The 12580-nt window shown below is 42.0% G+C and overlaps 1 protein-coding gene across 1 annotated transcript; it reads left to right on the top strand.

The window, feature by feature from the left end:
- Positions 1–171: 171 nt before the first annotated feature.
- On the top strand, positions 172–12151 carry tlk2 (tousled-like kinase 2). The gene is made up of 21 exons (XM_020632592.3): positions 172–862; positions 1977–2059; positions 3588–3665; positions 3784–3853; positions 3935–3978; positions 4149–4247; positions 4732–4833; positions 5018–5110; positions 5314–5424; positions 5557–5693; positions 5940–6092; positions 6182–6248; positions 6337–6434; positions 6521–6602; positions 7351–7442; positions 7598–7687; positions 7823–7992; positions 8799–8937; positions 10122–10233; positions 10552–10659; positions 10902–12151. Exons 2-21 carry the CDS (start codon positions 1979–1981, stop codon positions 11073–11075), a joined length of 2100 nt encoding a protein of 699 aa, XP_020488248.2. The 5' UTR covers positions 172–862; positions 1977–1978; the 3' UTR covers positions 11076–12151.
- The last annotated feature ends 429 nt before the right edge of the window (positions 12152–12580 follow it).

Raw genomic sequence — 12580 nt, 5'->3', positions numbered from 1 at the left:
AATGCCTACTTAATAAATAAAACATCAATGACTTTTTTTTTTTTACAATATATAGTGTTGGTATGAACATAATGAACATAAGAAATAGCAACTTTCTGACAAGTGAACATTTTGGTGGTTTTGTGGGTGGGCTTAGATAAATTGTATTGTGTACGAGGGATCTGCCATTGGGGCAGGCGTGGACTGAACGAAGGTGAAAATACTTGGAACAATCTCACGAGAAAATATGAGATTTTACTGATTATTGTTTACATTGCTTAAAAAAAAAAAAAAATGAGATTCGAACCGAATCGATCCGGATTCAGGTGAAACAGCCTGTAACATCACAACTTCCGAAACAGATTGGTTTCTCCCCTGCGGCGAGGAAGGAGAAGCGGAGCTGAACTTCGTGTTGATCCGAGCTTGAAAAGCCAGGACCCGAAAATTCATCTCACCGCCGGGGGAGAAAAAAAAAAAGATAGAGGGGTAACTCACGCCAGCCGAAAGACTTTTAAACACAACTGGTTGAGAAACGCGAGATTGTCGAGGCTCGCTGTGGTGTGTGGAATGAGATAACATTTTACCTTTGCATGGTGCACAGTTTAAATCCTTGGAGAGAAAGATGTGATGGGGATCCCCGCCTAGGCAGCACAGCAAGGCGGGTTTGGGATACCCGTAGTTGTCGAGGCCTCCCAGGTGAATCCTCCGTCGTCTACCTTGTGAGCTACGCCGCGCGGTCCCGTGTCTTGATCGGTAGCAGGCAGTACGCGAGGGACGCGGCGGTGGATGCGGCCTACCCTGGGAGGGTCTGCTGGAACAACGGGGGGACGCTTTATGGGATAATAACAGGCCCGCTGGAGGACCGAGAAAACGTTAAATTGCAGTGAGTATCCTGTCTATAATAAGATGTATCGGGGGGAAGAGGTCTTGTCGCAGTCATTTCTGGGACGTCGTGGCAGGAACACCTGACAACAGAAGAACCGAGAAGATGCTTCTTTTTGACAGACGAGTTAGCGTTAGCATGTAGGCTACCTAACGCAGCTATCATGGGTGGCATTTTGTTAAATAATGTTTCGCAACAGATGCCAGCTGTGATGTTTTTTGCTTTTTTTTCCTAACTCCTAAATGAGGCATATCTCAATTGGACGATACTGACAACAATTTCCCTTTTTGTCGGTGCGTTTCTTCACAAAATCTTAATGTTACAAGCTAACCGCTCTTAGCTCTTAGGTTGTGATGCCAACATTGATATGATTGTTTGGCTCCAGTATTTATCCAGTATAAGCTGACCATTCACTGAGGATGTTTCATGTCGTTATCCAGACTTTTACATTATTGTCTGAACAAGGCAATCATACCAAGAGTCCAGTAACTTAAGAATAAAGACTCCTATTTGTCTTTTTAATGGTCATGGATGATGCAGGTAACCCTTTTCATTTCATGCATGTCACCTGTGTGGATATTAGACAGACGTAGCAGTCATTACAGGGCGTGTAACTTAAACCTTAACCTTTTGAACAGGTTGGTAAGCTGGGCCACTTATTGTCTTCTGTGGCCCCTTTTTCCTTGGTGTGAGAATACTTGGCAGTTCCTCCATTAGTGACCTTTCATAACTCCAGCGCCATGCAGCTCAGGGCCTATAATGCCAGGGAGTTTATCACATGATGCTATAATGTTTTGACAATGACTCCACACATCTGGCCATCGTCTTCAATGCATCAACAATATACCGTATTGACATTAAGTGTTTGGCCAGGTTTGCACACTCGTGCGTTGAGTATTTTCCCCTTGGTGCTCAAGCCAAACATGCATGATAGTGGAAAGCATTATTGTCAGGCGTATTGATGACTCAGAACAGGAATTTTCCACATCCATATGGCTAAAAACAGCAATGACTCATCACCACCAATGCCTTTTTGAAATAGTGATCTGTCACTCCCACTTAAATATACCAGACCCTGCAACGTCTTTCTTAATCTGTGCTCTTGTGTCTGCAGCCATGATGGAAGAACTGCATAGCCTGGACCCCCGACGGCAAGAGCTGTTGGAAGCTCGATTCACTGGGGTCGGCGTAGCTAAGGTTTGTGTCACAACTGATCTCGCTAAGGTGGAGCATCTCCTGTGAAAGTTTCTATAATCCCAGGTTTTCCTGATCACAAAATGTTTGTGACTCTCCTCCTTTCTTTGTTTCATTCTGCTTCACGATCCTTCTGCTGTATGGCCTGGGGAGGCTTGGCCCCACTCCTTTTCTTTGTCTGTCTCTGGAGAAGGTTGAGCTGTGTCTGTGTTTTTTGGCTGGAGTGATATGGCATCTCTCCCTGGCTGTTGCTGAAGTGCCTGTATATGCAAGTGGCAATGTGTGGCAAAAAGGCCACAGACGGTACAAGGGTGGCAGTGGGGAGGAAGACTGAAGGCAGAGGAGGAATGCAGAAATAGTTCTTGACCAGGTGTGAGCAGCATTAAGCCCTCCAGCCTCTTGCTTGAAACATGGATGGAGCTGTCTTTTGTGGAAGGTGATCTTGGAACAGTTAGGGGAGCGAGAGTCAGCGCCAGGAGTGGGCCCCGTGCCAGCCATAGGCAGAGCTGAGCCCAGAGCATGGCATGGCTGCTGCCGCAGAGAAAATGGCGTCCCTCGCTAAGGCATTATTCCAAAGCAACCCTGTATGACAAGAGATTAAATGTATGTTGGGGGGGGGAAAGATAGAGATGTGTCTGAACAATACCTATGGAAAAAAACAATGGTTGGTGGTCTAAAAGCCCTTCACTGAAATGACACAGAAGCTTTGAGTTCTTTCTTGACCTTGAACAGCCCTGTGGCACTGATGCTCTCTCTGTGGTGTCACTTACATGATATAATAGAAAGAAAAGTTATAATCCTTCCGAGCAAAGAGCTACTCCACCTTTTGCTTGTGGAACAGAGTACATTGCTACAATACTGAAAAGTGCGTTTCCTTTTGAACAAGTCGGATCAAACGACCCAAGTTATCTTAAGGAGGCCAGGACGTGTGTGAGAAAACAATCAACCATTCTGGGATCAAGCAAAGCGCCTGCGCTTTTTATACAGGCTTCCTCCTGAGAGGGAAAAAAAAATGGCTAAGACCACGGTGAACAGGAGAAAAATGGATGACATTATCTAAAGGTGACAGAGAGAGAGGGAGGAATACATCCCCAGCAGCATGCCAAATGTTCAGCCATTTTAGGAGGGTTCAGCGAGGGAGCTCTGGTGTGCTCTGAATGACTAAGTATCTCTCCCTGATTGGACAGTGCCTGCTGAATTCTGATGTGATTCATTTGACTGACAGGCATCACCTAGGGAACCGGTGTTAGGACTGATATAGGTGTAGATCCAGGGGGATGTAAATGATGACAGTATTAAGAGGAACCTCTGCGTCCTTGCTTTTTAGTTTCCCACTCGTTTGTTTTCTAACTCCTGTTTCTGCTCCCTCTCACAGGTGCATGCATACACAACAAGTACACATGGACTCATTTCAAAGTTGCAGCTTTTAGCATTCGTATCTCTTGGCTCTGTTCTTCCATGCGTCTACGTGTTTAATGGCTCCTTGTGCTTTGTTTTTGATTTATTTTTCCTCATTTTTTTTTTTTTACAGGGCTCGGGTCAGAACCAAAATGAGTCATCCAATCAGAGTCTATGCAGTGTCGGCTCACTCAGTGACAAAGAGCTAGAGGTTTGTCTTTGTCACTAATGAACATGTTTTTTTTTTCATGCTCGCCATCTCTCTGTGTTGCCTGGTTATATGTGTGGTTGATTCATCCCATTTTTAAAAACATTTTTTTTTGCAACAGACTCCCGAGAAAAAGGCAAATGACCAGAGAGTGAGAAAACGAAAAGCAGACCATTTTGACAACAGCCAAGGTAGGACTGACCCAACTGCTGTGATCGTCCTCACATATCTCACACGTCAGCCTCTCTTAACTCCCTTCCTCTCTCCTCTAGGCAAAGCAGGAGCAAGGGGACATAAAATTAGTGATTATTTTGAGGTGAGTGGCAGATAGTTGTTCTTATTCTTTGAACTGATGTGTGTCCTGCAAAGCCGTTAAAAAAACCAAAAACACTTTTCCTTCTTACTTTCTAACCTCCTGTTCAGCCATCTCAGCCTTGGTGTTAAACGGCTTTCTTCTTCTTCTTCTCTCTTTATTTGTCTTGTCAGTTTGCGGGCGGTAGTGGTCCTGGTACCAGCCCTGCCAGGGGAATCCCACCAGTGGTCCGCTCTTCCCCACAACACTCGCTCTCCAACCCTCCTGTCACGGTGAGCATGGTTTGCTCTATGCTCGCTCTTGTGCTTTTTTTTAATTCCCTACACTCTTTCCTGCCACTCTCTCTTCCATGCTTGTTATTAACACGATAAATCAAGTCCTTTTACAGGTTTGAAAATTGTCGTTTCACTGAAGTCAAATTCCTTGTGTGTGTGTGTGTGAGCATACAAGGCCAATAAGGATTCTGATTCTGATGTTTAGAAATAAATGGTCTATTAATCCACCATTTTTGTCCAAAATTCAAAAAGCATAAGACCATTGAAAGCAGTGATAAAATGATGGAAATTCAACCTAGTTTCTTGTATACTTGTTTCAGTGTCTTTAGTTTTTGGTCGTCACTTTCATGATACAATGTTTTGGTCTCAGGCGGACAGATGCAACTTCTTCCACAAGTTCTTTCCTGTGATGACGTTCTCACATTTAAGACATAGGCTGTATGTATAAGGCTTTCATTGGATGAATGTTTCTGCCTCCTAGGTGCAGCAGGGAAGTCCGTCATCCGTAAGCTCGGTCAACACAGAGCATTCGACGTGTTCACTGAAGCCTGCTTCTCTTCACGTGCTCCACAAAGCCACGCAGGTAGCTAACATGCTATAAGGGCTCGCTGGCCGTTTTGACTCTTACTGGAATTCAAAAGGATGCTGTTGTTTAATTTGCATATAGGAACCAAAGCATTTCAAGAATTGTTTCAAGAAGACTTTTATCCCTGATGCAGAATGAACCAACATTAACACTGTTCTTTTGTGCTCACTCTACCTTGTAGTCTGACCTTACCATAGAGAAACTAACAGCAATGGAGAACAACAAGAACTCTGACCTGGAGAAGAAGGAAGGCCGAATAGACGATTTGCTGAGGGTACTAATCTTATTACATTTGATCCCTGCTACTCTGCTTGCCATTTTCTACTGCATTGAGAGCATCACGTTGTCTATTTTTTTTAAATTTGTGGCATATTAGACCAAACACATTCTCTCTGTCTGTATATGTAGACACAATTCTATTCTGGTCGTACATTTGACCTCACCCTTGTCCTGCTTTTATTGTATGATCTGCTCCAGGCTAACTGTGATCTGAGGAGACAGATTGATGAACAGCAGAGGATGCTGGAACGGTATAAGGAACGCTTAAATAAGTGTGTGACCATGTCCAAGAAGCTGCTGATTGAAAAAGTAAGTTTGTTTCATCACTCTCTGATTCATTTCCAGCTGTTAGTCTACTGTGTGAGTTTGCTGTTGTACTTCTCACACATGGAAGAATTACAAGTGTTTTGATGCCGGTATCTTTTTCTGTCCTTCCTTTAGTCAAAACAGGAGAAAATGGCATGTCGGGACAAAAGCATGCAGGACAGACTTCGACTGGGTCACTTCACTACAGTTAGGCACGGAGCTTCTTTCACTGAGCAGTGGACGGATGGATATGCCTTCCAAAACCTTATCAAGTCAGTTACTTTACACTTCTGCTTGCATGCTTGATCAAATAATTTAAAGTAATTATTAAAGCGGAAGAAGAGGAAGCATGTCAGTAACCTCACTCTCTATTCTATATGTCATGGTAATGTGTCATGAATGAACCAGAGTGTACATTAAAGGTTACATCTTAAGCGGGGAGTCAAAAAATTCTAAGAACATTAGATCATGCACTCATGTATAGATATATTACATTGAGATGTGTTTTCTGTTTTCAGACAACAAGAAAGGATTAATTCCCAGCGAGAGGACATCGAAAGACAGAGGAAGCTGCTGGCGAAACGCAAACCGCCGTCCATGGCCCAGACTCCACCCCCAAGCCTGGAACAAAATAAACGCAAAAGCAAGACCAACGGAACAGAAAGTGAAGCGTAAGAGGCTTTTGTTTGTTATTTATCTTCGGTTTTCCCTTCTCTTGTAAACTCCAAGTTTCACTGAAGTAAGTTCTGTGTCTTCACAGGTTATCACAGGCAGAGTACCACGAGCAAGAGGAAATCTATAAGCTAAGACTAGGCCATCTTAAGAAGGTATTGTTTTTGTGTATCTTTGATATGTTTTAGTTGTTTTTTTTTTTTATCCATGCAGGTTTAAATATTCTTTTGTTTTTGTTTGCAGGAGGAGGCAGAGATCCAGGCGGAGCTGGAGAGGCTGGAGCGAGTGCGAAACCTGCACATCCGCGAGCTGAAAAGGATCCACAACGAGGATAATTCTCAGTATGATTTCTTTCTTTACTTCTCAACTTAGTCAGTAATGATTCATGCACGACTCACTTTAACAACTTGTTTCGTTACCTGTGCAGATTCAAAGATCACCCTACGCTAAATGACAGATACCTGCTACTCCATTTACTTGGAAGAGGAGGTTTCAGTGAAGTTTACAAGGTGAGACAAACACTAACTTTACCTTTTAAGGGAGAAAGATTTTTTTTTTTTTTTTTTTTTAAACAGCCAAGACTTGTACAAATACCAGAGCATCTTAAATTATTGGAAAAGTACTCAATTAAGTGGGAAAAGACTGCTTTAGAAATGAGGTCAAATGTCATTAATGTGTGAAGAATTTGTAGCAATAAATACTTGTTTTTGCTGCTTAAAGTGATTGTTCCAGATTTTGATTCAATCTGTGGTAAATCCTCATGCCGGTCACAGTTTTTCCTCACCCCTTTGGCATCTCATAAAAATGCACATGGTACCTTTTAGCGTCTGTTGTTGTAATCTGAGAAGAGAGACAGCGGTGTCACCCGGTTGCTTAAAATCAGCTTTCCAATCAGAAGCCCTTTTCAGACTGTGTTTCCACAAAAACACTGTAACTAAGCTCAGCTGCCAATACTACTTTGTACATTCATGTTGATTCCGGGATGGCGTAATATTCTTGCACCAGTCTGTGAATTCACATTGCGCTTCGGCTTTGTAGAAGCAATGCACAGACGGAGCTTAAAGACAGGCTAGAGAGGGGGGTGGGTCATCACATTGTTTACAGAATGTGGGAGATGTTCCAGGAATCTGCTGTCGTCACTGTAAAAATGATGAATGAACGCAGCCATTTCATGTGAGGCAAGAGTCTCCCCGGCTGCTCAAACAAAAAGTAATCCCAAAGGCATTTCCTAACCAATACAACACATTTACTTTCCAGGCCTTTGACTTAACAGAGCAAAGGTATGTTGCAGTCAAAATCCACCAGTTAAACAAGAACTGGAGGGATGAGAAGAAGGAGAATTATCACAAGTGAGTGTGCACGCTTTATGAAAATACATCAGTGTATTCACCATGGCTAAAATCAATGTTCTTTTCACCATCCGTTACCTTTTGATTCACTCTGTAATAAATGTGGTAACAAGTAAAAAGGAATGATGTTATTATTGAAATGACTCCTTTTGCAGACATGCATGCAGAGAATATAGAATCCATAAAGAGCTGGACCACCCACGAATAGTTAAACTCTACGACTACTTTTCGCTTGACACTGACTCGTAAGTAATTTTCCTTTCAAACAAACCTTCTTCTACATTCTGATGTGTATGCAGGACTTTAATCAAGAGGCAGAATATATATTAAGGTCATTTTGTTTCAAGTTTGTTGAATATTTCTGTCTCTCCTTGGAACAGGTTCTGCACAGTCCTGGAGTACTGTGAGGGCAATGACCTGGACTTCTACCTAAAGCAGCACAAACTCATGTCGGAGAAAGAGGGCCGCTCCATCATCATGCAGATTGTTAACGCCCTCAAGTACCTCAACGAGATCAGACCACCTATCATCCACTACGACCTTAAACCTGGTGGGCATCACAAAATGTTTTTACATTCTCGCTCTTCATTTTCACGAGCATTCACTCTGGAGAAGTCCCCGGACAACGTTTGAAGGAGAGCAGTGCATGTTGGATTGAGGATTTCCTGCATGTTTAGTTAAAAAAATATATATATTTTCCAGTTTTCTTGCATAAAATGTATCCATATGAAGAAAATATTTCAAACTGTTCATTTGAATACTACTAATAATAATCTTTATTTATAGAGCACTTTTCAAAAACAAGTTACAAAGTGCTTTACAAGGACAGCAAATGTAAAAACAGGCAGGTCATAGAATAATTATCAAGGCAAGATTAAGAAATAACAATCACTTTAAGATATAAAATCCCTTTTTAAAAGAACTGTAAAATACATGCAATTTTTTTTAAAGGAATTTTAAAAAGTGAAATTCCTCTTGTGGCAGCTACATTAGTGGTTGTTCTAACTAGTTGATGTGTTGCCAGCACGAGTGAGTTATTAGCCGCTTAATGAGCAGATGCACAATATGTGTTTTAGGCAAGATACAGTCCTTATTTGGTCATCATGACTGATTGAATCAAGGTTTAGTCAAGTTAGGGGGGAAAAACATCATGCATTGTGAAAGGAAGTGTGGATGGTTTGGTGTCTAATCCATCTACTGCCAGTTATTCTATCGATGCTCATTATAACATATTGTTGTGTTTTACATCTGCACTCATGAGGATTTCACAGAACTGATTTACTTTTGGACTAAAAAGGTGAATTTGAATCTGATGTTTTTCTTCGTACCGGTCAATCATTTCCTCTTCCTGATCAGGTAACATCCTGCTGGTGAATGGCACAGCCTGCGGCGAGATCAAGATCACAGATTTTGGACTGTCCAAGATCATGGATGATGACAGCTACAACTCAGTGGACGGGATGGAGCTGACATCACAGGGAGCGGGGACATACTGGTGAGGTTTACGCTGCAAGATGACACACTGCCGCAGAGGTGCCATCAAGTGTGATTTATTGAAATCGTGCTGTTTCATTTTACCACTGAGCATTACTCAGGTCAAACTTTTACATGTAGTCAGGGCTGAAATAGTTCTCCACGCGTTTGCTTTTCCCAGCTCGCAGTGAACTAGGAAGCAACGGCCTATCTGCTGTTTGGAGAGTTTTTGCTATACAGAGGTGAACTAGAATCTGATGTTTGTAATGTGAATGGAACTAAATAACCTCAGACATGAGAACACCTTTGTTCAACCATCATGGAATAACATAGAATGATGTACATTAGAAAGTGAAACATTGTTAGAGGCAAAACCGATCTGGTAGAAAATAAATCTTACCAGCAGAGTTTCTAATGCAGAAAATCATGGATTATGTTCGATGACAAATGCCTGTTATAGGGGTTTGATGCTTCCTAGTAGAATACTTTGAACCTCACTGCACACTTCCACACTCAAATTTAATCTCTGACATGACAGTCTTATATCTGTACGCGCAAAACCCTTCTAGTCACTGTGGAAAATGCAGCAGCACTGAGAGTTATACTCGGCAAGTGTCGTGCATATGGTCACTATGTTTGACTGCACGCTGTTGTTTCTATTTTGCTTAAAGATGCACACCATGATGAGCAGTGTCGGGGCTTACACACATGGGATTTAACAGCAGCGTCAATGAAAGATGTGACATACATGTTCACACAACTTTGATTTATTAAAACAAGATACTAAACAAAATGTATGAGATTCAAAATGTTTACATAACAGCAGACATTTTACATTTTTTACATTACATTTTTTCTCTAACAGTTATCGTGTTGTTCAGTGGGTTGTGTTTTTCTGTCCTTATCTTGATGTCCTCATCAGATGATGTAGATTGAGGATTATGCAAGAGTGAAATAACACTGGCTTCAAGTCCCTTTTGTAGCTCAAACTAAAATGTATTTCTCAATTAGATATTGTAATATTTTGCTTTGCGCTCAGAATTAGTAATTTAACATATGTACATCTATATGGACATGGGTATGGAAGTACATTTTTACTACCATACCAAGTAAGATGCTCAACACATATCGGGGACTTCAGGTGTTGAGAATGAAAGGCACCGTAAAGCAGGTTGATAACAACATATCTCCCATTTTCTCTTTTAGGTATCTGCCCCCTGAGTGCTTTGTGGTCGGAAAGGAACCGCCAAAAATCTCCAACAAGGTGGACGTGTGGTCTGTGGGCGTCATTTTCTACCAGTGTTTGTATGGACGCAAGGTAGGAGAGACACACCGAGGAATACATGCTGCACAAATGTTCACCTTTTTTATAGAGCTCTAGTTTTACAAATGCAAAGTCAAATGAATTCAGAATATTTACCTTGGTTTCAAAAGGTAATTGCATTTAACATTCCACATTTGTTTAATGTAGTTAGTCTGTATACTAATAAAGATCTCATCTCCATATATATTAACAGCTGTTAGTGTAATAAAGCTTCATCAGGAGAAACTTGTGTATGAAGGTGGACACTGAGCTCTCGTAATTCATGTTTGTTTTTTCTCATCAACACTTCTTCTTATCCTGTTTGCTATCCAGCCCTTTGGCCACAACCAGTCCCAGCAGGACATCCTGCAGGAGAACACCATACTTAAGGCAACAGATGTGCAGTTCCCCCCTAAACCAGTAGTCACACCTGAAGCTAAGGTACTGGACTTTATCACCTGCCTGCTATTGTTTTCTCAACCTAACATTTGTATCACATTTTTGCAATTTAAACCCCCACAATGCATTGAGTCTTTATATCGTAATAACTTATGTCCACATACATAGTTTTCATTCTCACTTTTATTGTTAAAATATGTATCTTTTCACTGAACCATTTTAAAAGCTGATGTCTATGCTTAATGGTTTAATGTTCTCACTTCACTCTCATTCTGTCTCTTCAGGCCTTTATAAGGCGCTGTCTAGTCTACCGTAAGGAGGACCGCATTGATGTGCACCAGCTGGCCAGTGACCCCTTCCTTATGCCCCACATCCGCAAGTCGGTGGCCTCGTCGGGCACCTCAGGCATGGCTGTAGCCTCCACCTCCAGCTCCTCAAACAGCAGTGCCTCAAACTGAGCACCGATCCTTATCTTGACTGACTGATCTGTTTGAAAGAGCGGGGTAGTGGTGACACCGTACTGTGTCCTCCCCTTCCAACAGCATCCCACCTTGCCATGAAGAGCCCAAGAGAAACTGGCCGGGCGATGGCAAGGGGTGGGTGAGAGGTCATGGAGAGGGTTGAGAGGGGAGACCCTCGTCACCCATCGCATGTCCACCCACCCCAGCCTACCTGTCCTCCTTTCTCAAAAGGGTGGCATTTGTCCTGGGGGTTCAAAGCCCTGGACGACTCAATACAGCAAGAGGCGTGGTTCGGCACTTTGTTGGTGAAAGTAGGGTTCGGTGTTTGGGGTTAGTCTTTTCTGCTTAAAAAAGAGAAAATAAAAAGAAGTATGAAACTGCTTCAGCTTGGCCAGATGGGACTGCGGAAGGCTTCATACCCATATGCACTCACACACCCATGCATGAGCCATTCTGGTCTGAGGTAGTCAGAACTCCCCAAGAGCAAACTTTTTGTTTGTACTCGTCTCCCAAAACTTTTCTGCAAAAACTGGTCTGGCCCATTAGTATTGAAGCCTAAATATCTATGGCACTATGTCATCCCAACCTGCTGTTCTGGGATCCCCTGCCCCGCTTAAATTCCAGACCGAGAGTTTGTGAGGAGGAGGGACAGAAGCTACTATCCCCTATAGCCCCCCCCCCCCTTTCTCCTCGTCAAACTTCTGTGACCAAAGCTTATAACTTCCAGCTGGTGGCAGTGTTCCACCTCAGTTTTTATAACGAATGGTTTTAGAGTCGTGTTACTTGATATTGAGTGGAAGATGATGAGAAGCGACCCCTTTTACATTTTTTTAAAAAACCTTTCAATTTGACCAGTTTTATGGGGGAAACTGTTGTGTTTTTCAAGTTGCCTTTCATTAGAACTGTTATTGTTTGATTGACCCCCGACCATAAACACATATTTATTTAGGTATGTTTGAATTTATTTAGGCCAATAAAATGCAAAGGACTGGTTCTACCTTACAGTACCATTGGGGGGAGATTGGGCCTTGCCAGAGAGTTGCATAAACCATTAAATACTATTGGTTAAAATATGTCTGTTGTTCTGGGCTTCTGTCTGACTCGTTTTCCATAACTGCCTTCTTTTCAAGTTCAACTTTTAACTTTCAGCTTGCGGTATATTCATGAGCTGTATGTCTGTACTTGGGGTTTCTTTTTAACTTTTCAGAGCTCTACAGGCTCTGAATCAGTTAATCCAGCCAAATGGACATCAGTTGTCATCTTCCCCTAAGAAGTTTTTTTTTTTTATGAGTCTTATTCAGAATGACAATATATAATCTGATAAGTGGCTAAGTGGACAGAACAGCATGTCTACTGGCACAAAATAGACTTTTAACCCAAAACTATAATGCCTTGCTGATCAGGTATTGATCAGAAGTTGAAACACTTCTGTCAAGAATTAAATGATAACATGTCTAAAAACATAAACTAAAAAGCCAATATTTGATTGGTTCATATTTGAC

Source organism: Labrus bergylta, chromosome 16, assembly GCF_963930695.1.
Source record: "Labrus bergylta chromosome 16, fLabBer1.1, whole genome shotgun sequence".
Classification (NCBI taxonomy): Eukaryota; Metazoa; Chordata; class Actinopteri; order Labriformes; family Labridae; genus Labrus; species Labrus bergylta.
This window is presented reverse-complemented; position numbering and strand designations above follow the sequence as displayed.